The sequence below is a fragment of the Notolabrus celidotus genome, chromosome 20 (assembly GCF_009762535.1).
Source record: "Notolabrus celidotus isolate fNotCel1 chromosome 20, fNotCel1.pri, whole genome shotgun sequence".
Classification (NCBI taxonomy): Eukaryota; Metazoa; Chordata; class Actinopteri; order Labriformes; family Labridae; genus Notolabrus; species Notolabrus celidotus.
In genome coordinates this window covers 20,401,175-20,428,699 of record NC_048291.1, presented here as the reverse complement: position 1 = coordinate 20,428,699, position 27,525 = coordinate 20,401,175, and the positions used below count along the sequence as shown (strand labels likewise).

The 27,525-nt window shown below is 40.3% G+C and overlaps 1 protein-coding gene across 1 annotated transcript; it reads right to left on the bottom strand.

Annotated features, from left to right (window-relative positions):
- Positions 1 to 2,707: 2,707 nt before the first annotated feature.
- Positions 2,708 to 27,397, bottom strand: LOC117831873. Its single transcript, XM_034710764.1, has 14 exons — positions 27,032 to 27,397; positions 20,713 to 20,779; positions 19,328 to 19,393; positions 18,089 to 18,139; positions 17,870 to 17,968; positions 17,571 to 17,706; positions 15,949 to 15,960; positions 15,815 to 15,853; positions 6,931 to 7,215; positions 6,524 to 6,553; positions 6,170 to 6,285; positions 5,794 to 5,838; positions 5,224 to 5,280; positions 2,708 to 4,516 (listed from the first exon to the last, which is right to left on the bottom strand). Exons 2-14 carry the CDS (start codon positions 20,749 to 20,751, stop codon positions 4,475 to 4,477), a joined length of 1,017 nt encoding a protein of 338 aa, XP_034566655.1. The 5' UTR covers positions 20,752 to 20,779; positions 27,032 to 27,397; the 3' UTR covers positions 2,708 to 4,474.
- Positions 27,398 to 27,525: the final 128 nt, after the last annotated feature.

Genomic DNA, 27,525 nt, shown 5'->3' with positions numbered 1-27,525 from the left:
TTCTCTCGTCATGTCGGGAAAAAAGAGAGCTTGCAACCTTCCCAAGTTATCACTTCTTTATTTCTATATTTCTCTCTGACAGCAGTGAGAACCCTTTCGCGCTCCAAGAAGCTCAGAAAGCGTATGATGACCGGTCTGGGTGACCGACCTTCCTCTGGCATTCGTGCCGAGGCTCTGTGCACTCGTTGTAGCTGCGTTCCATCCAGTTCGATCCCCATGCCTCCGACATGATCCTCCGCACACAATCAGATGGTCTTCCATTCTCGAGCTTCTCTCGTAGCCCAATTAGTCTCAGGTTCTGGCGTCTGTCTCTATTAGCCGCGTCTTCAACCGCCTGATGTAGTTCCTCGCACTTTTTAGCGCTTTTTTCTGCTGTTTGACGGAGCTGGTGGTTCTCATCCTCTAATTGGGAGATTCGGCGTTCCATCTCATCTAATCGTTGAGTAATCCCGTTGACATCAGTTCTAAGCTCGGCATTACACTCTTTAATTTCGGTCATGTCTGCTTGAAGAACCACCAAGAGCTTCCCAACTTGAGCCATTTCTTTTGTAGCTTTCACCAAATACTGTTGCATAGCTGACAGAACACTCGCTTCACTGCTCTCTGCTTTGCCGGTGATCTGTATCAGCTGGCCTGGCGCTAGTCACACCTGTAGTGCTAGCACTAATTTAGCAGAGCTAAGCAAAGTCTTTCACTATCAGTTCCCCTTAAACTCATAGCACCACAACGACAGTTAAACTAGCACATTTTGGGGTGATTTCGTGGGTATGTCAGACGTGTCCTTCTAGGCAGCCATCTTGCTCAGTGAACCCGAGGGGACAGGGTGTCTTAATAAACACAATGGTCGGTTCTACTCCCAACGTCTGCAGATTTAAAGATCTAGTGGATGATTTTTATTTTTCATCAAAAAGTGCTAGCGCTAGCTCATTCTCATTTAAAGGCAGAGACACAGAAAACAGCCTGTTCTGAGCAGGGCTGGAAAAGAGGGGTTTACAGGCATGCCAAAATCTGATTTCAAAGTGTTTTTTTGAGCAATAAACTTTAAAGACATGTTTTGGGGACCTCTTAGACCAATATATTTTGATAAAAAAAAGAGCACAATATGTCACCTTTAATGTAATTTTTTACTATATTTTTTAATAGGATCCTCTAATATCTAACCGTTTTTCAAGAAGTCCTCTACTTGAGCCTTATATTCAAACCTAAAAAAAACCCATCATGGATATTTTTTTATTTTGTATGTTTTCATTGCCATATTTTACTGCAAACCCTTGAAATTAAGAGACATTTAAAGTATTTGACTTACATATCCATTTATTAAATGTACTAATCTGTAGTTTAGGGTTATATATGGACGGAGTTGCTAGGTACTGATGTTACGATAGGCTACTCCAGAAAATCTCCCTATTTTTCAAAGTCCACTGTTGGCAGGTATGCAGTTGCATACGATCAACTGTTGCACTCTTAAAATCTTTTTTTTTTTTCAAATCACCAGTCAGTGAATTGTCCTGTGAGGTGGCCATGGATGGTTTATGAATAGTACGAATAAAAAACGCATTTATAGTGTTTTAACAGGTTTTACTGAATAATATGTTTATTGTTTTTTTTTTTTTTTTATTTCTTCATTATATGTTTACTTGGGTTCATTTGAGCTGTCTGTCTCTTGACAATGCTGTTATAACATCTGTTAAACTATCATTGTATGTTTAACGGAATATTTCCATGATTTCTTCACAAAATGCTGTCACACCCTTTTCACCCAAAGCTCATTGTAAGAGAAAACACATTGTAGAATTATTATAACCTGCTCTTGTTATAATAACTTCTAACTTGCTCTTGACAGGCCAGCTCAGACTGCTTTGGTGTGGAGTGTGTTCCTGTTAGTGTGAGAAGAATGGGGCTGTTATTTCCTCTGAATAGTAACTGGTCACTGGGTCAAGGGCTTGGTCTGTCTCTCGGCCTGGAGACATCTCCCAGTAACACAACAAGTAGGCCTTTAATGAGGGATGACAAGCTTTGCTATCTTACATTTCACTGTTGCTGAGATTCTGCTGTATGTCTTTATGTTTGAAATCAACAGGACTGTACAGGAGTGTCAGGTTTTCTGTTTTAAAAAAAATCATCACACATACAAGCAGATAGTGGAACACATGTCTGATTAGTGATGACTAACAACCTGGGTAAAATATCACTGGAGTTCTCATCGTGCTGATCAAAACACTCAGCTTTGCTTGAGACTGCTGAACCTGTATTGCATGCTGATCATCTGCCTTATCTGCGAGGTGTGTTTTGAAGCACTAGCAGCACTATCTCTTATTTTGAACATCACTCTCGATGATGACACATCTCTGTTATGAGTCACTGGCTTCCCTCAAGCTTAGTTACAGTACTGAATCACAATGTAAAAGGAGCTAAAAACTGTCGAAGAAAATCATTAGAGTTCAGACAGACAACTCATGGAATTTTGAAATTTTGGTTTTAAAAGTGTGCACGCAGCACTGGAGCAGGGCAGCAGTAGCACTGACAAGGCAGATGAAGAGACAGGAAGTCTTGCAGCTTAAATAGACCGCCAAATGAGAGGATGTTGAGATCAGCTGATAGCGACGATGACGTGTTACTATGAATCAGTGCAGCTCGAGTTGTCTGCCTGAACTAGCTTGCAGGCACCATTCCATTAAGTTCGACCACCAGAAGTACATGACTTCACATTTATTTATTACTCATTTTTACAAAATACACACATGAAAAACATGAAACAGAGCAGTCATAGCTTAGGTGTTCTGGTCTCTTTTCACAAAACGATGGGAGAACAATCCCGTTAATTTCTAAAACATGCGGCCAAAAAATAAATACGTAATTTCCTATTACAAAAATAATCTTAGATTTTTTATGGAAAAAAAAGGAATAAAACATATTACTGTGTCGTTACACTTCCCCCTGGTACAGAGAGCTGACTGTTAGACGGGACGACTTGAAGGTATGATGAGTTAGAGCTAAGTGGATAAAAGTGGGAAGATAAATAAGTGGAAGTTCATACAGTTTCTAACTGGAAGTGATTTTTACAGTAATTATTTTGTGATTTTCTGTATAATATGTTACCTTCTTACATGTATGCTTCAACAACTGATACTTATCACAACCTTGGCGACTACTGCTGCCTCCAGGGCAGCTGTTTTCATTACAGTCCACACGGTATAATTTGGTACTCAGGAGTAAGTGCATGCTAATCCTGGCCGTGTGTATAAAACCATTGACTGTGACAAACATTTTCTGCCTGTTAAAACATCTTCGCTGTTTTTGAGTATAAAGGCAAAGTGTCACACTCTCTAAATACAAATCATGTATGAAACCACAAACACATTACAAACACTTATACAAGCATAAAACCGCCAGGGCTTAACTTTAAATCCAACAATAAACCAAATATAAAGAAGAAATCAGGTGAAACAAATATGAAATGTTCCTTTGTGATTATCCAATACTATGATGAATAATAAATACAACAATGAAATGTTGTAAATGCATCTAGGAAGCAGAGCATGTGGTTACATGCATTATTTTGTATTAGATTGATTATGCTTAAGAGCTATTTTTGACTGTCCATAGAATATACAGGTGATCCATTATTGACAGAAATGCTCAAATACTGTTAGACATCTGAAAATGAAGCATGTCAGGGGAAAAACCTGTTCAAAAGACATTTTTTCCATGAATGTTTTCACAGCTTATACTCTTATAGGACTGGCTCTGTTGCAATCAAATAATATCTGTATGTATTCAATTACCCGAATCTTGAGGGCTCAAAATGTCCCAAAAATAAAAACTTCACATTGCTTTCTTTATTATGATTTGGACCAATGATTAGAACATAACAAGAAGCTAAGGGGATGAAAGTGAGTCCTGTTGTACACACTTTGTGAGAACTTAGAGAGTATTCATTTACCTGAATCATTAAGTCATCAGCCTAGTGAGGCTGCTTGTTTCTTTCTTGAGATCAAGACCACTTAGTTTTACAGCAAATAATTAATTCATAATGTACCCTCTTTTTTGTCAGTAGTATAACAGGCATGTGTTATAAAAATATATATTTAAATACTGTTCACTGTAACTACGCCAGCTTGGAAAACCAACTTGTCAGACACAGGAAGAAATTCATCAACATCTGACCAAAACAAGGAGCCCAATGGACTTGTAACTTTCCCCCCAGTCTGATGTTGCACTTTACTTCACGTCTGAGTGAGCCTGCATGCTTCATTAAGTTACTCCGACAAGGTCTTTGCAAACCACAGTCATCAATTCCTCAGTCATTGAACCCATCCGACCATTCTAGCTCCTTCATACCTTGTTTGGTATTGCATGGTTTTGTTTTGCAAACCATATGAAAAGGTCATATTTGGAGTAATGACCTTGATACGATGGTTCAATCCCCACTGAAAAGTGATGCCAGTCACTTTCATCAGCAGTCATGACCATTCTATAAAGCTGAGTCTGTGACTACAGTGTGACAATCCTCGGCCTGCAAGATAGAGAGAAAGTTGCATTAGAATCAGATTCTGGGTCATTGACCGAGATCAACATCTTAGGGTTTTCTAACCATATGTGATGAGTTTGGGTTCCACTGAACAAAGGCTTAATTTGATGCTCTAAAAATCCCTTTTTTGTGTTCCACTTGATAAAAAATTAACCTGTTTACTCCAACAAAAATAAAACAGGTACAGTAAGGTGTCCATTTTCCAAGTTTACATTCAAATAAAATCCTCAGAGGGACTGAGAGAGGTAAAATAAAAATAAAAAACTGTGCTTCTGATTCAAACACTACTCCTTTCCGAAGATCAAAGCACCTTAAAACAGGGGTGTGGTTACTGGAAGCAATGGTTAAGCCACCAATCCAACAATAAAAATTCTATATGTAACAAAGCCAGATACACTTCAAATATTAAAAATCACTTAGCATGTGCAATTAGGAACCTACTTTTTACCATTTGTGTATAACTGTAAATATTTCCCTTAATCCAGAATAGAGCAGACAGTTTCACAAATTGAACATTGAACTACCTATATTTTATGTTAGCTTCCCTTGCCAATCAAAACACATTAGCTCAGAAAAAAATAGGGCTAACTACAAATATTTGAAAGTTTTTCGAAATACCTTAATAGGAGAAGTAATGCATATTTTTACACTGCCTAACCCAAATGGTTTGCTCATTATAATACAGTATTTACCTGTAATAAACGTGCCTCTACTCCTCCCCCATTTGCAGTTGGCATCGGTGTGCTTGACTGCAAAAGAAAACAGTTGTTGGCAAACTAAAATACACCAAAAAACTGTGTATCCATGGCATTTGTAAGACACAAGACGAATTCAGATAGACAACAAAAATGTCAAAGCACAAGCTATTAAAATTAAATACAGATATAAAGTATTAAAAAATGTGGGTGCATTTTTTTGTACAGATGTGTTTTAAATGTTTTCGTGCCTGTATGAAATCATCACATTGTTAAAATGAGATAACAGCAGCTTGAAACTCTTTGGAAACACCTTATAGGAATGTGTGAAGCTGTTAAGGGCAGACAAAAAACCCTGGGTTTTTTTTCAGTTTGTAAAACTTTCGGAGACAGATGTTGTTAAACAACACCGCCCAGATATTTCATTTTCACACACACATTGGGATTCCTGAACATTCAAGTTTAACTTGACTAAGCTACAGTTGGTGGGAAAGTCCCACATTTCTAATTGTAGAGTGTAACTAACAGGGCGTAATATACAGTGTACTGAAAAATTTGAAACAATACCTGTGTCTCAGACATTAGGTTTGGATCCTCTCCATTTCTTACAATCTGATAAAAGAATACAAAAGAAAAATAAAGTGTTAAAAGTAAGACGTGTGCTTATGATTTCAGACTCAAATCATTATAAACTGTACAAGAAATAAATAAATATGGAAATATTGAAAGAAAGAACTGACTGAAAGAAAGAGAGAATGACTGACAGACAAATAGAAAGAACAATTGAAAGAAAGAAAGAAAGAAAGAAAGAAAGAAAGAAAGAAAGAAAGAAAGAATTAATAGAAACAAACTAACTAACAAGCAAAAAAATACAAAAAAAGGAAATAAAAAATAAATTAACTAACAAAAGAATCTCAGAAACAGAAGAGAAGATTTTGCTCACAAACGAATCCTGCATCAAGTCCCTCCTTCTCTGTTGGCGCATGTAAAAGTAAACAAACAAGGCCGGGAGAATTGCCAACATCAGCCCCAACCCTGCCGCCATTAATAAGTTCATTCCTAAAGAAGAGATAAGAATTTTTTTTAGTTAATATCATTTTACCACACCACAGGAATCTAACACCAGAGATTTCATGGTCCAAATAAATGCTCTGCTATACGTATGGCAGGAAAAGAGTTCACTTTATGAACAGTTCCAGCTTTAGGAGTAGCCTGTGGTCATCAAGACCACACAAGAAGTCAATTAAAATCACAGTTTAGCATAAATACAAATATCATTCAACAGACAAGCACTAACCTGTTTCACACATCTCTGATCGACTGGTGCCTGAGGATGATAATAAATAATATTGTCACATTTTTAAAACAAATATATAAAATCACAAATGTGTGTTTGCGTGTGCATTGTGTATATTTTAACAAATGTGTAATACATGTTCAAACATCAAAATGTCACATTGTCAACTTCTAAACTATGATTCATAGTTCAGTTGGAATCAGGAGGGTTAGTTGAAGCAAGGAGTTAATTACTTGTGCACTGCAGCTTTTCTAATATTCTTGTTAATACTCATTTCGGGACCCTCTCTTGATTTTTCCCAAATAAAAGCTCAGCAAAGTGACCCCTCGTCCTTAAAGTGATTTGGTGGGATCTGAATGGTTGCGTTGTACTATTTCATTCATAAGAAGTTCCATAAAACAGCCTACCATTTCCCATCTGCAGGTCTTTTTGTCCCGATGTTGATGTTTTGGTTGGTTCTGGCTGCATAACTGCTGATGCTGCTGTTGTTCTTTCTGACTGGGTTGTCGTTGGTTGAACTGTTGTTGTTGGTGTTTCTGGCTGCATAACTGTTGGTGCTGCTGTTGTTCTTTCTGGCTGTGTTGTTGATGGTTGCACTGTTGCTGTTGGTGGTTCTGGTTGCATCACTGTTGGTGCTGCTGTTGTTCTTTCTGGCTGTGTTGTAAATGGTGTCGGCTGTTTTGTTTTCTGGTCTAAAACAGCAATCAACAGTCATTCAGTCAGTGTTCAAATCTTACACTATTGTTAGGCACTAAAATCAAAAGCCCTTTCATATGTCGGGAAGAAAAAGCTGAAATACTGATGCAGTTAGTAATTTTAGTGAACTTGAAAATATAAACTGTGCATAAAGGAACAGGAAACTGGAAAATTGTGTATCCTTATATATATATAAGGTATAAGGTAACGTATATTTGGCATATTTTAAATTCAATCCCTCATAAAAATATTGGTTTGGTTTTAAGGTCAGTCTGGAAGCCTTTCACCATGGGGTGAAATGCTTGTGGGGCGGCTGTAGCTCAGTGGTCAATCAATCATTCTTTATTTTTACAGCACCAAATCACAATAAACGTTATCGCAAGACACTTTTAAAAACGAGGCAAGTCTAGACCATATGTTAAATTATTAACAAAGACCCAACATCAAGACAGGATAAGATCCAGTCCCTTGTTATAGACAGGACTCAGTCTGAGCTCATCTTAATCCACCATGAGCAGAGCACTTTGCAGCATTTAGCAAGTTACAGCGGCAAGGACACACTTCCTTTAACAGGCAGAAACCTCGAGCAGAACCAGACTCATGTTAGACAGCGATCTGCCTCGATCAAGCTGGGGTTGGAAAGAAGGATAGAGGAGATGAAGAGAGAGAGAGTAGTAGTAGCGGTGGTGAAGTGGGTTTGATCCAAAGTCCCACTGTCCACATGCTGAAGTGACCTTGGCCAAGATGCCTAACCCCAAACTGCCTCCGATGGCTGCACCATTGGTGTGTGAATGGGGTCAGTTAATACTGATGGGCTCCTTACATAGCAGCCTCTGCCATCAGTGTATGAATGTGGTAGGAAAGGGTGAATGGAAAATGGAGTGTGATTATATAGCACTGTCTCTAGTCTTCTGACCACTCAAAGCGCTTTAACATTACACGTCACAGTCACCCATTCACATCACATTTATACTATGAAGGCAGATACTGCTATGTAAGGAGCCCATCAGTATTAACCAAGCAGCTACCTCCGCTCTCAAAATATGAAGCCCATGTGGAAGTGTTTTAAACTGCAATTCATCAAGCATCCACTTGAGGCTGGCTGCAGAAACACCGGAAACCACATACACACCAATTCAAAAAAGCTGATCCTTGAAGCAATAATAAACATGTTTACAGCCTGGTTTAAAAAAAGGCTTGGTCTGAAGAGCTAATTTCTCTATCGGCACACACTGTACAGGAGGTTTTGTCCATTTAAGGACATGACTGACTTGACTGACAGGGAACACTCTACGTATACCTCACACTATCTCGACAGCAGTTTGGATGGGTTCAGCGTTTCCAATGTGGCTCCCGTCGACGATTGGCTTCAAAACAGTGCTTCAGAAACAGTTGGGTGATGTCACGGACACTACATCCATTATTTGTACAGTCTATGGTGTTAACTGATGTCATTCACACACAGACCCTCCAACCAATGTGTGTATATTCTATTATAGACAAGTCATGTTACTGTTGTTAGCTGTAGATTGCAGCACATGTGTAATCTTAACAGCGTGTCTCTAAATATAAGAAAGAATTTTGGTGGGACTTCTCGAAGCAGCTCAGAAGATTATTTAATTCAGACTTTGCCATAGTCTCTTATTGCCATATTTAGTTGGAGTATAATACTGGCAAGCTATGATGAAGGGTTGTGTTGTCTCTGGAGTTTTTTTTAGCCACAAGAGCCCGTTAATGATCACGTCAACTTAAGACAGTCAGTCCTTGGTTTGGTTTGGACTTAAATAGCTCGAGACTACTTCGTTCATGGTTCCAAGAGGAATTATAACAGCGACTTTGGTGATCCTCTGACTTTAACTTCTGTGACTCCATCATGTTGCCATTTCAGGTTTTATGTTGAATACCTCAACAACATTAGGATGAATTCACATTCTACTCTAGACAGAACAAGCAAGGGAGGAAAACCCAAAACATCTCAAGCAGCAAGGACCCTAAAACAGTATATGGAGGACTACGGCCTCGGAGATAGCTGGAGGATAAACCATCAGTCAGAAAGAAAGTAAACCTTTTTCTCACAAGTACACCACACATTCTCGAGAATCGACTACTTCTTAACTAGTAATTCACTTCAATCAGTCATTACAGAGACACGTATACACCCCACAATCATTAGCGATCATGCTGCAGTATCGTTAAATCTAAATATTAATACGCAACAGAAACCCTCCATCAGATGGAGACTCAATACATCATTGTTAAAAGATGATGACTTCAATCAGTTCTTCAACCAAGAATGGTCATTTTTCTTGGAAACAAATGACTCCCCAAACATCTCGCCTACACTGCTATGGGAAACCGCCAAAGCGGTATTACGTGGCAGAATCATTTCATTTTCATCCTACAAAAAGAAGAATAAAGTACTAAGAGAAAATAATTTACAATCAAAAATAGTAGAAATAGAAACTCTATATGCTGAAAAACCAACAGAAAGCCTTCTTGGTGAGATCAGGAGACTCAAACTGGAGCTAAATGAAATTATCAATAAAAAAACCACATTCCAGCTAGAAAGACTAAGACTCAATGACTATCAAAATAGCAACAAATCAACTAAATATCTGGCTAATCTAATCAAACAGAACAAAGAAAAAGCAACCATCTCATGTATCAAAGACTCTACAGGTAAACCTCTCCACAACAACAATGAAATTAATGACGTGTTTAAGGAATTCTATAGAAAACTATACACATCTGACCTCAACCCAAGTGAAGACGGAATTAATCAATTGCTTAACCCAATTAAACTTCCACAGCTCGTAGAAGATCAAGCAAATAATTTAGACAGACCCATATCTCCAGAAGACATTTTTCACGCCATCAATAAAATTCCAAATAATAAAGCTCCTGGTCCTGATGATTTCCCTATCGAATTCTTCAAGCACTTTTGGGAAACCATATCTCCGCTCTTTATCCGTATGATTACAGAACTCACAACTTCAGCCATAATTCCTTCAACTATGAACACAGCAATGATAACTGTACTTTTAAAACCAGATAAAGACCCAACTAGCCCATCCAGCTACCGCCCTTTATCACTCATTAACACAGACATTAAAATTTTTAGTAAAGTACTCACATCCAGAATTGAAGGTGTTATCCCATCCCTCATCCACCCCGACCAAACTGGTTTTATTAAAGGACGTCAATCATCTGACAACACCAGGAAGCTATTTAACTTAATGCAATTATCACAACAAGAAGACACAGAAAGTGTAATATTATCATTAGATGCTGAGAAAGCTTTTGACAAAGTCAACTGGACATTCTTATTCCTAACTCTAAAAAAATTTGGATTCAAAGAGACATTTATAGGATGGATTAGAGCACTTTACACTTCACCAATGGCCACTGTTTCCACTAATGGGTTCATTTAAAAAAACTTCCCCCTGCACAACGGTACTAGACAAGGATGCCCACTCTCTCCTTCCCTCTTTGCACTATTCATCGAACCACTTGCAGCTTCAATCAGAGAAAATAGAAATATAAGAGGTTTCCAAACATCTACAACAGAACATAAAATAATTCTTTACGCAGATGACATACTACTCCTATTAAAAGACCCCAAATCTCCCTCCCAAAATGCTTTAATATAATTGCGTCATTTTCAAAAAAATCTGGATACTCTGTTAACTGGTCTAAGTCCACAATCTTACCAAACAAATTAGAAGAAAAAAAAGTAGCAGCACTAGCTTCCAATCACCAACTCAGAACAGGGAATATCAAATACTTGGGCATTAATATCTCCCCCAAACTGTCTGATTTGTTTAATCTAAACTTCTCACCTCTCCTACTAACAGTCGAACAGGACCTACGCCGTTGGTCTAACCTCCCTTTATCACTATTAGAAAGAATATCATCAGTAAAAATGTCTATCCTTCCTAAAATCAATTATTTATTCACAATGATTCCAGTCACACCAAATAACTCCTGGTTCAAATCAATTAACTTGGCAATAACCAAATTCTACTGGAAAAATAAAACACCAAGAATAAAACTTACTACTCTCCAAAAACCCAAAGCCCAAGGCGGACTTGAATCTCCATCTATCAAGCCAATTGAAATATTTGATACAATGGCACAGCAAATGTAAATCCTCCTGGCTTGATACAGAACAAGCACTCTGTGGGGACCTTCAACTAGCCGACCTTCCATTTATCACACAAAATATAAAACAACACCAGTGTTTCAAAAGTATAACAATAGCAACGACCCTCAAAGCTTGGTGGAAAGCTGTTAAAATCACGAAGTCTCAACAAATTGCCCCATCCCTCCGCTCTCCCATCTGGAAAAACCCTGATTTCTCTTTTAAAAAGAAACCACTCCACTTCCCCAACTGGGTGAAAAAGGGCATCACGCACCTTCAGCACATTACGGATGAAAACACTCTCATCAGCCTCACCAAACTAGCCCAGAAATTTAGTATCACCCCAAACTTCTTAGAATACATACAACTACAATCTATAGTGACACCAATCCTAAATAGCATTGTTAACTCGCCGGATGACCCCATTCCAATTGACAGAATCTTAAATATCTTCAGCGAAAAAAAGAGCATGTCAAAAATATACGCAATCTTAAACCAGTCCGACACCTCGGTGTCATTACCGATATCAAAATGGGAATCAGATCTCTCAATAACAACTAACTGTGACTTCTGGAATCGAATCTGTATATACAACTTCAATAAAAACATTAGCAAAAACTTACAACTTATCCAGTATAAAACCATCCATAGGACACACTACACTGTGGCAAAACTACACAAAATGGGATTATCAGAAACAGACAAATGCACCAACTGTATTCAAGATACAACAGACACATATCTCCATGCATTTTGGACCTGCACACCGGTCCGCCAATTCTGGCAACAAGTCATCGACAGATTGTCAACCATGCTCAACTGCAACATCCAGCTGTGCCCAACAACTTGCATCCTTGGCGACATATCGGAAATAACACAACATAATAAACATTCCACCATTCTCTTAACGGCCCTAATCATAGCAAAGAAGACTATCCTCTTAAATTGGAAATCAAAGAGAAATCTAAACATTAAGATTTGGGAGAATCTACTAATGGACCAAATATCAATAGAGAAATGTTGTGCGACAGTTAATAATACACTGGACTCATTTGAAAGCAGCTGGCTTCCAATCATCACTAAATTAACAGCTTTAACTAACTGATCTCCAAACAACCACAAAACAAAACAAAACAAAATAGTAGACTGCCAAATATTTTCATGACTTGAGTTTTCCCATATACTTCTCTCCAACCTATTGACTTACACCCACATTCACAAACACATGGACACCCTCTTACCAGGGTTCATCATATACACACAATCACAAACCACACACATACACGTTTATATGCTCACACCCGCATACATATACAGGAGCTTTAAAGGGGCCTTGCGGTAACTCTCGGGTGGCCCTTGGGATTCGACCTGGCACGGGTGGTCGGCCCTGCGCCCGGGGTGGTTGGGGCGTTGGGTTTGGTGGGGCCCTTCGCGGTGTGGGTGGCTGGGGCCTGTGGTTGGGCTCGGGGCCTTTTGACGGGGGGCTGGCGGTGCCTGCCGGGTGCCTGCGCGGCCTCTGGTTCTACTGGTGGGGGAGGTGGGGGGGTTGTGGGGTTTGGTCCTGGGTTCCCCCTCTGGGCGCTTCTGCGCTCTGTCCCTGTGTCTGCCTGGGGCGGGGCCTGGGGGGCCTCCTGGGTCCTGGGGGTTCGGTACCGGGGGCAGGTGGGCGGGTTGGGCGGGCGGTGTCCTGGGCTGGGGTTGGCCGGCCGGCGTGGTGGTGGTGGGGGGGTGGTGGTGGGGGCAGGGGAAGGGTCCATTCATTGGCCTGCCTTTCCCTTCTGGTCTCCCCGGTTGGTTTTGGCCCTCCTCTGTCCTGCTGCCCCTACTCTGCTCGTGCGGCCTGGGGCGGGGTTGGATTGGGGCATCACGTGGTGCCGGGTTCCCCTCCCTGGCTGTGGGCTCCCTGCCTCCCTGTGGGATACTGGGGGGGATCTCGGGTCGGGTGCCACGCCCTGCCGGGCGGCTGTGGGCCTTGTCTGTCGCTGGGTGGGGGGGCTGGTGGTTGGGGCTTTGGGGGGTCGGGGACTGCTGGAGTGCCACCGCCCTAGGGCCCCCTGGAGTGGGCTTGCCACAGACGGGCCCTGCCTCTTTTAACGCACTACACTAGAACAGTTAGACAAAAAAACAAAAAAAAAAAGACAATAGGGTTGGGGGTGCTGATGGGTGGGCAGGTTTTATACAGGGGGGGGGGGCAGATGATGGGGCATTGGTGCCCCCCCTCTCCCGCCTCCCTTCCACCCCCTTATTTTAATGCACCTCACTAGATACTGATATAGGTAAAGACATGGGGTGGGGGGTGTGGGTTGGGTGGACCGGTTTTATACTGGGGGGGGGGGGGGGCAGATTGTGGTGCAGTAGTGCACTGCGGCTCTCCCCCCTCTCTCCCGCCTCCCTTCCTGCCCCCCCTATTTTAATCCACCTCACTAGCAAACATACATACAACAAAAAAAACAAACAAAACAAAATTCAAATCATATCACACACACACACAGATCAGGTTTGGCGGGGCCTTAGTGTTTGGCTCGGCCCTACTCGTTGGGGGTCCATCGGGGCTGGGTGGGTGGCTGGTGTCCCTGTCACCCTCCGCCCCCCTGCTGCCCCCTCCCCTGTGGGAGCCTGGTCCGCGGCTGCCCTCGGGGCCGGGTTTCTCGGGGTTCCCTTGCGGTCCTCTTGGGGGGGTGGGGTGGTGCGCAGCTGGGGGGGTGTTACTACGGCAGCCATTGGGGTGTCCCTCCATGCCCCCGCGGCCTGGTCCATCAGTCGCAGGGCGTGGGTGGGGGGCGTGGCTGGGGGGAGTGGTCGGGCCGTCTGGGGGGGGCAGGGGGGATTGGCCCTGCCGCCTCCGCCCTCCCCCCGCTCCGGCGCGCCGGTTGGTGGGCTCTGGTCCTGGTCCTGCCCGTCTGCCTGGCTGTCTGCTCCTGGTGCCGGGCCCCCTCGGCCCTGGTGGCTCCTTTGGCTCCGTCTCGGGGGGCTGTGGGGGCGGTGTTGTGGGGGTGTCCCTTGGGGGGGCTGCGGGATCTCTCCCCCCTCGCCCCCCTTTCCTCCTACTGGGTGACCTGGGGGTCGCCCTGGGTGCTCCGGCGGTACCTGCTTGCTTCCGGTCTGGGTCCTTGGCTTGTCCCCTGGCCTGGGTCTCCCGCGGCGGGTTGGGTCCTTCGGTCTGACTGCTCTCGCGGCCCGGGTGCCGAGCCATACCGCTCGGCTGATCTGACCCAAGTGGTTTCATCTGCACCAGTGGTGGTCTTGTTACACAAATAGAACACAGCACGGCGGCAACCCTCTGCGACCCAAGCTTCAGTAATGATTGTGGACACTAAGGGTTGCTTAATCATTAGTATCACCCCACGGATTTTTTTTTTTTGGCATCATGGTGAGATGGTCCCTCTCCATCTAAGTGTGTTAGGTCTCTCTCTCCTTCTCTCTCCCTGTCCCTGTCCCTTTGTATATCCTATTTTTTTTTTTTTTTTGACCCACCTAGGTGTGCACGCCCTCTTTTATAGAACATGATATTAGCTGCCAATAAAAGATAGGCCAGAGTTCTAAGAGGGATGGTGATGGTTGCATGCACACAGTCACAAGCACAGAAGAAAAAGGTTTTCTTTCTTTTCTTTTGCTGCAAGAATAAATTGCATGAATATTTGACAGTTTGTGACAAACATGACACAAACCAGAAATATATATGCAGACAAGAGAAAGAGACAAAAGATAAAAGAATAAGAAAAAAAGGAAAGAAAGAGAGAAAAAGAGAAAAGAAGAAAAAAAAGAGAAAGAGAAAAAAAAAAAAAGAGAAAAAAAAAAATAAAAAAGGATGAATTCACATGAAATGTGGGTCAGATATCAGTGTCTTCCATTTAACTTAAGAGTTGGGAGATTTCCCTGGAGAGCCATAAAAGAGGAAAAAAATTTAATTCAGGCTACATTTTAGTTTAGGACCAATTTCCCTGCAAAACGTATGATATCCCATCAGCCTCAGTTGTACTTTGAGTCTAATTTTCAAATGTTTGTGAAGAAACATGCTAAACTAAGATGGTGCATGTGACATAAAATCAGCATGTTAGCATTATTATTGTGATAGCATTCTGTTCTTAGCATTTAACTCAAAGAAAAACAAGACGTATACTACATATATATAAGAAAATTCAAATTAAAAACCCAGTTTCCAGTTCCTTTAGTGCAATATTGAAAAGATGCACTCAAAAAGCATTTCCATCACAACACAGGTATGACTGGAATTTAAGAATGACATTTTTTGCTTTAACTGCACAGAATCAAGACAGCAGATAACTGGTTCATGAAGCATTCAAAGCAAAAGATTGAGCTGTAAAAGTAACCAAGGTTCAGAACAAATAATGTGCAGGGCGATGGAGAATTGTGCTTCAGCAAAAGCAAGAATTAAATCTGTGATTTGAAACAGAAATTTAGCATGCATTGATAAATAAAAATATGTGACTTACCTGCTTTTGGGGAGTTTCCAATGAAATAGATTAACTCGGCTAAAAAAGATAAGATAGGAGTTACATAAATGAGGGTCATGAATCGTAAAGATAATGTATTTCGAAAGAACTGATAGAGCAGCACAAATACTCACAATATTCGCAGTCTGTGAAGGAGAAGGAGAGAAAAAGATAAAAAAAACAGGTTACAATAATAATCACAATAGCTTCAGTATCTGATGAGGCCCATTAGCAGACCCCTCATCCATTAGATAAACTGCAGGTTAATATTTTCACTGTCAGGCAGAAACCTTGTATCTCCATATTTAATCATTTAACATTTTTGTTCCATCAATCAATTCTATTCATCTCCTTATGTCTGCAGGAGGGTTTCTAGAAAATATAGCGGATGAAATATAAAAAAACGTGTGGTTGAATTAATATGCAGTGAATTTATGTAAAAAAAAAAAAGGTTAATTTTGACTTCCTGGAAAGCAGTGATTTTGGAGATAAAACGTTTTCGCACGACGATTACAATATGATATTTAGTGAATTAAAATACTGATACTATAAGTGCTTCATTTACCCACTTAATCAAATTATTTTCCTTTTAAGGCTGAAAATGTATTAATTTTAATAGAAATTCAATGTGTGGATTTGTTTTCTTTATAAAAAAACATAAATCAAAAAGTGGTCTTGGGCCAGTATGGTAACTCTGGGCGCTTACAATCACAAATTAAATCTTCTTCTGTGGTAAACAGTTCAGTAGTCTGTTCATGCATTATCCTTGGACACAGACCTCAGGCTTGAAAATGTGCTGACAAACCAACGGCTTATATTGCACTAGTTAGGCCCTTTACTTGTATCTTTACACCCATTTTACTCTGGTTAAAAAATAACATGACTTTATGATTTTATTCCCATTGACACTTAACTGAAGAACTGTCAAAATTAGTGTCATTACAGTGTTTTTATCAAATGCATTTTTTGAGGGGCACTGTTGGCCTAGCGGTCTAAGCGCACGCCCCATATACAGAGGCCATAGCCCTCGTCGCAGAGGTCGCAGATTCAATTCCAGCCTTGACCATTTGCTGCATGTCCTCCCCCACTCTCTACTCCCCTTATTTACCTTTATTTGTATAGCACTTTTCAATACAAATAACAAAGTGCTTCACAAGAACAATGTAAAAAAACACAATAAAAGCTAAGAAGCAATAAAAGCAAACTGACAGTAAAAGCAGAGAGGTAAAACGTTAAAGATTAAAATCAAAGCTTTACGATAAAAGTGTGTCTTGAGTAGTGAAATAAAATGAGGGACTGACTCTGCAAGCCTGATTTCCTCTGGCAGGCTATTCCACAGTCGGGGGGCTCTGACAGCAAAGGCCCTGTCACCTTTAGTTTTTAGTCTAGACCTTGGAACAGCAAGCAGAACACTGCCAGAGGAACCCCCTGGTTTATGTGGGGATAAATGCTCAGAAATGTTTTGAGGGGCGAGTCCATGTTGTGCTTTAAAAGTGATTAAAAGTGTCTCAAAATCAATCGTAAAAACAACAGGGGGCCATGGTAAATAAAGATAAACAGGCCAAAAAATATATCTATATAAATACAAAAAAAAGCTTTTTTTAAAAGATCCCAGGTCACCTTAATCAACTTTTGCCCACCAAAATGTACTTGTTTTTTACTCGGCGGGTGTGGAGGAAAAAACTTTATCAGTGTGTAAGTAATGACCCTCAGTCTTGCCCAGTGAATCCACCATAACAAACTGTAAGAGCAGTACCTATGCTATCCGGCGCTCTTGTACTGCCGTTCAAAGCTATGGCTGCCAGACACAGTAGGTTATAGTAAGAGATATTCCTTTCAGATTTCAAGTCCTGGCACTTTGGGGTCTTAGTGCAACCTGTCTCTGAATCATTCTGTGGAAAAAGAAAACAGTGGTTTGTAAGTCAAGCTGGACAAGGGATGACAAGCTGGAAATGAACTGTATCTATTATTCACAAAAATCGCAGTGTAAAGGAACATAGATCATGCATTAGCCCCCAATAAAGATACAATAAAAGAAGATAGTTGTTCACTTACAGTTCTCCCACAGCACTGCAAAATGGGGATGATATGAGAAATATTTATATCCTTCCTTGTCTTGAGGCACTGTCTCTCATAAGTACACTCCACCATATCCTGCATTGGGAAAAGCCCACGTCAACAAAATAGCACAAACCAGGTACTCCACAGAATGCATACACCTATATATGCACTGAAATTTAACAGAGCAGTTTTTCTCACTGTTTCACATGTTACCTTGAGATTCGTACCCTTTACAAGGGCGAACTTGGCTTTCGGATATTCTCCCTAAAAGAAGAACAGGCAAAAAAAAGGCACATGGTTTTTATTTTATTATTATTACCAGACTTTCCTATTGATCTTCCAGTTGTGTAAGATACTTGATTCTGATTGGTCAAAACCCCCTGACAACCCCTTGACAATGATGGCAAACTGACCACATGTCATGTCAAATAAATCTGCGGAAAAGAGTTCTGGCATATTGTGCTTCTTCTTGTTGACACCATAGAACGTAAGGTGAGGTAAAACAGTTAGTTTCTGTGAGCATCAAAACAATGTGGCTACTATGCTAGTTTTGGTTAGCATGCTAAATTGTCAGGCTACAGACATTTTCATAGTGGATCCTGTCCAGCAATATGAGCAACAGCAGTGGAGCAGGTGAGTGCAACTTTAGGTCGCTCCAAAGAAACCTAAACCATGAGCGGTGGTGATGATAGCAGCAGTGTTAAAAGTTGTAACATTTGCTTTGTTTATTTTTAAAGGTGTGTGAACTGCAGAGCTCATGGAACGCTAACTTCTGCGCAATCACTGGGAAATTTTTTAAAAACTGTATACATAAATCATTTTAAATAAAACAAAATCATCTTTTGACCACATTTTTTGCCAACATGTTTTTATCTTAAGTTAGTAGCCAGGTAATAAGCTGGACAATGTATGGTTAGCAGGTAGTTATGGGGAATAGAAACCCTTCAGGGTGGACATGATCCCTCCCTAACTAATTATTGACAAATCTCATGAAAATATCAAATCTGAGTATGTTGTGAAAGCTGAGAACTCAACAACAGAAAATGTCCTTCAGTTTTTATTACTGTGGTGTCATTTTGTTGAGTACTTTATGCATCATCAAGCTGAATCTACACAACCCTTTCTTAACTAGTATGCAAAAAAGCTGATTAGAGTACTATAATTGTGTCCCGTACAAATAATGCACAGATTATACATGTTCTACCATCAAATTTTGCTGAGCAAACAAACCAACTGAATGCAGAAGTTTGTAAAAAAAAAACACCCCTTTACTTTCCTTATGAGATTTAAACTCTGAATGTTACTAATAAAAGTGAAGAAGTCATATTTTGGAGTTTCTTTGAATGCATCTTTTTCCTAAAAATCTGCAGAAATTTAATTACGATCTGTATTAAATTTTTGGAGCATTTAAAAAGCTTCTCATAATTTAGGAAGAAAAAAATGAAAACCTACAAAATGATCCATTTTGAAATACACAGAATTGCAGCCATCTCCTTGGCAAATCTGGATCAGGGACACCTAGTGGACAAAAAGGTAACAGCATCATTACAGATACAATAAAGACATGTCTTTTAAATTAACTCATGCAAGCATTCAAACAAAGCATGTTCAGTTTCAAAGATCAGTACAGGCCTTTTCTAAATGATCTGCATCATCACACTGAGCCCAATCTGTGCCTTTGTTTTATTCAAGCTCTCAAATCTTTGTTCGTATGAGTATCTTGCATTTTGGCAACAACCACACTCAAAAGCAGAAGGCCAAGAGTGTAAATGATCATATCCTCCTTAAAGAGATATACACTCTCAACACAGCTTGTCGACGGGAGTGTGCGCTGTAAAATCACCTCACAAGCTGCATTAAATATGAGAAGATAGAATGGTGGGGGGGAGTGATGTCAGTGAAAATTGGGGTGCCAGCAGGACGGGATAGCACTGTGAGTGTGGGTGTGTGATGCAAGCCGTGTTTGCATGTCACAGGGTTAGGGTTAGGGTTAGGGTTAACCCCACACCATCAGCAAAATTACTGGGGAAGCAAAATGGAGAATCGAATCAGATCAGATGGTGATCTGAAGGTATAGCTGGAAAGTGGTGCAATTTTCACAGCTGATCCATGATTCAAAGGTCTCACAAGATCATCCAGTATCTGTTTTTCTTTTTTTATGGCTAATCCAAAAAAATTACCCAATCCGGATCTGTGATCGAATGAAAAACGTAAGATTTGTAATGTGTGTTTGTGAAATTGCAGATGACAATTTATGGCAATTGCATTATGCGCATTTATTCAGACTACAAACTGAAGCGATGATACTTTAACATCCAACATATCATGACTTGTATACAAATTTTGCGTTTACCTGATTGCAGAATATGTTTGCAAAATCGTTGTATAAAACAGGCTGAGTTGAGAGTCAAGATCAGGGACATGGCCAGTATGATTACACAGAAGGTTGATTTCATAGCTTTTGTTTTACGCCAGAAATAAGAATACAAATAAAGGAACATCTTTAATGTGTTTAATGTTGAGCTTTTTATTTTAAATGCAGATATGCATGGATTTGATATAAATTACTGTAATGCACCATAAGTGTGCATGTTAAAGCTTTTTTCAGATTGAGACACAGCATTGAAACATGCTCAGTATTGATGACTCAGATGAGGATTAAGGGATCTAAAGTGGATGAGGCTGTCATCTCTAAAGCTTAGCACTGCAGTGTTATTGAATGCAGACCTGTTCAAACAAATTTAATGCACATTATTATCTTTATTTTATCAGTATAAGGATATCGTCCATTGAAAAAATACCACAACTGCAGCGAATGGTTCATAAATGGCACTTACAAAGAGAAACAGGCAGATCACAATTCTCCATGAAGTCATGCTGTCTCAGTGACCATGTAGGCTCACACTAGAAGAGATCACAACACAAAGGCAAATTATACAACTCCAATTCCATAACAGTGCAAGAAAAAATGCAAAGACAACAAATCAAATGTTGAATCTGACAAATACTACTGTTTTAAGAAAAATATGTGCTCATTTTAAATATGATAACAGCAGCAGGTTTCAAAACTGTTGGAACAGAGGCCTGTTTGCCATCGTGTTGCATCACCTTTTCTTTTATCATCACTCTGTAAATGTTTAAGAACCAGGGAGACCAGTTTCTGGAGTTTGTAACACTCGAATTAGTTTCTGGTGGTTGTTAAACATCTAGGGGGTTCTTTTGGAAATACCATAAACCTACACACCTTTTAACCATACCAACCTGGAACAAAAACAGTTTAAATATTGTTCAACGCTAATTGCCACCCTTTCCCTTTTGGCAGTTGAAGCTGGGGTTGGTAGTCAGATTTAGATACACTTTCTGTTATACTGGTTAAAATGATCTTTATGTCCCGATGGCAATCAATACATAATGTGTTCTTAAAAAAGAGGGGAAAAAAAGCCGATATCTACAGCTGGAGTAAACCTTGGAAAACACCAACCAATCCTTGCCATCAGGAGCCAATTTATGAAACCAATCAAATCCTGTCCTGCCGCTCTGCCTTCCTCCTGCGCATACATTTCATGTTTGTTTGTGTTTGTAACTTTCACTATGATAATGTTTTGGTGTTTTCTTACCGCTGAATGAGACATGAGTTGACATAGTGCACAACACAAACAATGTGCTGAGGACCGGTGTATATGGCCGCGAATCATATGGCCACGATTGCAAATCAGCAGCGCTCGTGCATGTGAGTGGCGGCGTCGTTTTGGAGGAGCTCCAAAGGGAGGTGGGAGGGGTTAGACGGAGTCCTAAGGAAATGCTACATTCAAAATCATGCTAGTTTTCTGTGACTAACAACCCTAGCTTTAAGGGACACTCACAAGAAGATACCGTGTGAAACTTAAATGATACTGAAATGCACTCAACTCTGAACAGCAAATTTCAATTTAAATAAAACAAAAACATTTAAATTACACTTTTATAGACTTCAAATAAACGTAAAGTCCCAACCTAACGAAATATGAGTTCAACAAAACAACAGTTCACTTTTAACAATCTTTTAAGTCCTTTAAAGTCCTTTGCAATTGTCCAAAATCTGCCAATCCACAAACACAAATCCTTCAGTTCCACAAGAAAAAATGCAACAAGTCCCCCCAAAAGAAATGGGATCAATCACCTACTAGGAAAAACAAAACAGTACAGTTCTCACCAAATCCACAGCTAGCACTGTCAAAAGTTCTCAAAGTGAAACTTCCCATTCTTAGCTGATGTAGGATTTCAGCTGCTCAACAGCTCAGGGTTTTCTTTGTGTGTCATAATGCATCCAATGTTTTTGAAAGGAGACAAGTCAGTACTGCAGGCAGGCCAGTTTAGCACCTCGACTCTTCTACTAAGGAGCCACATGTTGCAATATGTGCAAAATGTAGCTTGAAATTTTCTTGCTGCATTATGCAAGATCTTGTCTAAATATTCCAACACCAACTCAGTCGAAGCAGATGGCTGTCTAACATGAGTCTGGTTCCGCTCAAGGTTTCTGGCTGTTAAAAGGAGGTTATTCCTTGATGCAGTAACTTGCTAAATGCTGCAAAGTGCTCTGCTCATGGTTGTATAAGATGAGATAAGACTGAGTCTTATCCTTTCTTGATTTTGGGTCTTTGTTAATAATTTAACATTGATTGATTGATTGATTGATTGATTGTTTGATTGTTTGATTGATTGATTGATTGATTGATTGATTGATTGATTGATTGATGGATTGATTGATGGATTGATTGATTGGTCGGTCGGTCGGTCGATTGATTGATTGATTGATTTGACATTGTCTGGATGGTAGCACATGTTGTTGCAGTTTTGCCTTGACTTTTGTGTACAGAGATCTCCCCACCTCTCTGAATCTTTTAGTGATATTATACACCATAGTTCATGAAATCCTGTCACTGGGGCAAAAGTGGAGGTGTAATGCAAATCTGAGACAGAGAGGATATGGGGACACTTAAAAAGGGTGGCTGTGGCTTAGTGGGTTGTCTCTCAATCGTAAGGTTGGCGGTTTGACCCCAGCTCCCACAGTCACATACCGAAGCGACCCTGGGGGATGACACTGAACGCCAAAATTGCTCCCAGTGACACAGTCAGAGGTGTGTAAAAGCTTATGAATGAGATTAGTTCACACTGATGGTGGCCTTCTGTAGCATCCTCTGCTAACAGTGTGTGTGGTGTGAATGGGTTGATGTGACAAGTAGCATAAAAACAACGACTGAGTAAAAATTCCCTCATACTGAAACAAAGTCCATGTGAATTTCAAACAAGTTCATTTCTGACAGGCTTTGAGATTTCAAAACTGGATGTAGCCGGCTAACAAAAACAACTGTCACTGATTGATGAACAGGGACAGCCTTTCTTTTAATCACTAAATGACTGCACTTCCTCTTTGATTCACTCCAAAAGAAACAGCACCCAGAGAAGACAAAAGAGGGAAATAATGGATAAACATGGAAAGAAAGTGGAATGCACATTCTTAAACTCCGAGCCATTCCTTGATTTAACACATTGCTAAGGATCTGTGCAACACTGTATCTGTGTAGCGTTGTCTTGTCCCAGCATGAGAGCACAAGTCAGAGCAGCCCCTTACTTTGTATCGCTTCACCTCACCTCACCTCTGCTGGCACGCATATCACAGCATGTTGTACTGACATAATTTGAAGGATTGCCAGCAACATTAAAGTGTGTGCAAACTAGAAAATAACCATGCAAATAAAATATCCTGCCTGGGATGATTCAGCATCTTGTTTAATCCCATCAACAGTCAAAGACCCTGAGATATTTCATTCAGTCTGTCTCTCCAAAAGGCAAGGTAAGGTTACACTAGTGTAGTGTAGTGTAGAAGTTGGACCATGAGGTACAAGAGGACTACATGAGATTATTTATTTATCTACTGTAACAAGCGTTTGTCTCCTGGAACCATTAAAAACACTAAAACATGCCACCTTACAGCAGTGCTTCCCAAACTGTGGGGCAGCACAGGGGCGCGTGGCACAAATTAAACAAAAGACCAACACCCAGTTCTGCATTGCCAATTTATGAAAGAACAGCCAGGTAAAGGTGGTAAGGTTTGAGTCATCGACCCATCTGTTTCTGAAGCACTGTTTTGAAGCCAATCGTCGTTAGGAGCCATATTGGTAATACTGAACTCAACTTGCTGCTGGCAAGCTAGTGTGAGGTAAAGAGGTGGGCTTTGAGTCAGCCATGTCCTTAAATAGGCAAAACTTGTAATCTTAATATCTTCTGAACCGTCGCGTTAAAAAAAATTCACCCCCTTTACAATGTCTGCTGATAGAGCACATAGATGAGCTCTTCAGACTGAAGCTGTTTTTTGAACCAGGCTGTAAACATGTTTATTAATGCTGCAAAGATCGTCTTTTTTGAATGAGTGTGTATGTGGGTTCCGATGTTTCTGCAGCCAGCCTCAAGTGGATGTTCGATGAACTGCAGTTTATAAAACTCCTGCATGGGCTTCATATTTTGAGACCAGAGGTTGCCGCATGGTTTGAGTTTACACATAGCAGAGATTTAATTCCCTCAACACAAATGCAGCCAGAATGGCAGGTAAAAAATAGAAGTGTAGCAGAGTAGTTTGTGACAGACATCAACGTAGATCGGACCCTCCTCCTCTCCGTGTTATGATGTGACACTTCAGAGCAGAGCCACGCTAATCAAACTGCAGCACCTGCTACTGCTACGCGCTGCAGGGATATGTATCTGTTACAACAGCTCTACCTGCTTTAAAGTGTGTTTCAACTCGATAGCCCAGTATGATAGTGGATAGTCCAAGATGAGGAGGATCGATGAAGCTGTGACTTGAAGTCAAATGAACAACTGTAACTTAAAGCTACACTACTTTCATGATAAACATTTAATTTCAGACAAACTCTTCACAAAAAAGTACCCTCCTGTTATGTCATCAAAAAAAAACTACTTTCACGGAGCCATTCCAGGAAACAGCATGTGTCAGCTGTGGTAGCTTGAAACAACATGGAAACATGTTCATCTACAAGGGAGCCCCACAGAAAAAGTTTGGGAACCTGTTCAGTTGTTTAGAATAAGGGTTCCTAAAGTGGGCGACAATGTTTACTCATGACGTCTACTAAATGGAACTTCTACGACACATTACGTTAATTACGTAATGTTAATTAAGTTAATTTAATTATGTTACATTAATTACTTTATGTTACGTTACATTACACTTTGTTACGTTACCTTAGGATACGTTACGCTACACTACTTTACATGATATCACATTATGTTAGCTAACATTATGTCAGGTTACACTGGGTCAGCTTAAGTTAAGTTATATTAAAGCTGCTGTTGGTAGGAATGGTTTAAAAAACTGTACTTTTCTTCTGCTGGGTTTGGAGAAAAGGTCATAATACCAATTGGTACTCATCTGTAAGTGAAGTAATTTGAGATTATGGCGAAATCTCTCTGTTTTCCAATGCCTTTGTATCAAGCAATGTTATTATTCCCATCGTTCCCGTTATCACGGACCAATCAGAGCTACTCCCCAACCCTCTGTCCTGATTGGTCGAGTGGCGGCCCCACTACGTCGTCCTGATTGGCTGGGAAGCCACTACTTCCTCACAGAACACGCACGATGATGTTTTGTGGGCGGGGTTACGACAGCAGAGAGGGGAGGGGTAGTGTTGACATTCAAAATCTCTCTCAGAACTGATGTTTATATCACGACTACCAACAGCAGCTTTAAGTTACTCTGATTTTGATCAAAATTAAGCCTTGCACTAAAGTGCAGCTTTATTTTTGAAAGCTTCTAAAAGCTCACTGTGAAAAAAGGAGAAAAAGGATTGAAATATTTTGATTTGTTGGGAATTCATTGTTTGAGAATAAAACTCTGAATACCAGTCCTATCATTGAGGTTGTTTAAAAAAATACAGGGCTGGTACATAATAAATAATAATAATACATTTTATTTATAAAGCACTTTTCTAAAAACTCAAAGACGCTGCACAAAGGATAAAACATCATATAAAACAACAGAATAATAAAAACATGAGTAAAATACATATAAAAGCAATCATACGTTAAAAGCAATTCTAAATAGGTGGGTTTTGGTGAGTATTTTGAAGGTGGACAGGTTGGGGCAGTTTTGAATGTTAAGTGGTAAGGCGTTCCAGAGGGTGGGGGTGCGGCAACAGAGAAAGTTCTGTCCCCCCAGGTTCCCCCAGTGGTTATTTTTCAATCATGCATTCATTTAATGATCATATTCTTAATAATTGTTCAGTCTTAAAATATATTTCCACATCACCCGTAAACTCACAGAGTTCAAAAAGGCATCTTTAAATGTTGGGTTTGTCTGAGTAGTCCAAGCCCCAGGAATATGCATGTTATAATGATTAAAAAAAAAGGAAAGTGCTGAATAGTCCCATTTCAGATCCTCGAAACTGAGAATTCAATGCACTTTTTCTCAAAAGTAACTGAGACAATTCATTGATGACAATTTGAGAATAATTTCAGATTACTGATTACAGATTACACTTTTTTTTAAGAATCAAAAAATAAATAAATAAATAAATCCACAGACATAACACCAATTCTAAAAAATTATGCACTTGCTTTAACACATTATAATGCATATTTGTCAGGGCATAGATTCCATGATGGAACTGAACCCTTTGCCATTATTTTAAATATTATTTTCTTTGTTTTCACTCCAATAGTCTAATCTATGCCCTGTGCTAGCTAAATAATTTAATAAATATGCCCACTATTTACTGCCATTTTTAGTAGCAGAGTAAAAGCACTAACCAGTTAAAGCATTGAACATGCTGCCTGGGCCTGATTATAAGAACAGACTGAGTTATAAAAGGCTTCCGAGTTGCATCAGGCGCTCTACACCGTCACTGTTAGAGCTGCAAGTTCTTCTTAGCTGCCTAGCCTCGTCCAGATGTGCAGCCTTTCTACACGGCTCAGCTGACAAAGCCCCACTGAGCTGCAACGAGAAGCCTCCGACAGACGCAGTGAGTGAATCCACTCCACTGTTGCCTTATGCAAGTCTCCTCCGCTGTGATAGTCCAGTCACAAACGTTATATTCGTCCCAGAACAAAGTCATCAGACATTAAATGAACACCCGTGGCAGTAAGTGGAATGATTGAGACGCTTACCGTGCTGAACTGTTGGCTGTGTGAATCTGCCCTCCTGCAGCTCGAGGCTCATACTGACAAATATACTTTCACTTTCTACCTTTGTAAAAACGCATGTCCTCCTCTCTGTATGCGACATCATCCCCGGAATTTCCAAACGAGGGGCAGAGACCCGACAAACGGGGCCAAAACGCGACTCTGACCTTACCCACTCCCACGCTGGAAAGTTAGGGACTCGAAATAGTTGCCGATGAGGCGGGCGGGCTATAGAAGGTATAGACTTGTAGAAGCAGCTGAGAGGATCTTGTCTTATCAATGCCCTGAAGTGCTCCAAAGCGTTAATGATTAAGTATAGGATCATTTGCGCACCAGGCTCCGACATAAGAACAGAATAGGTTCACATGTGCCAAACAATGACCAACTGGACAACAGTTCAATATAAACTTTCATTTTGTAACATTGTTGCAGGGAACATTAAAGCTAGGGTTGGTAGTCTCGGAAAACCAGCATGAATT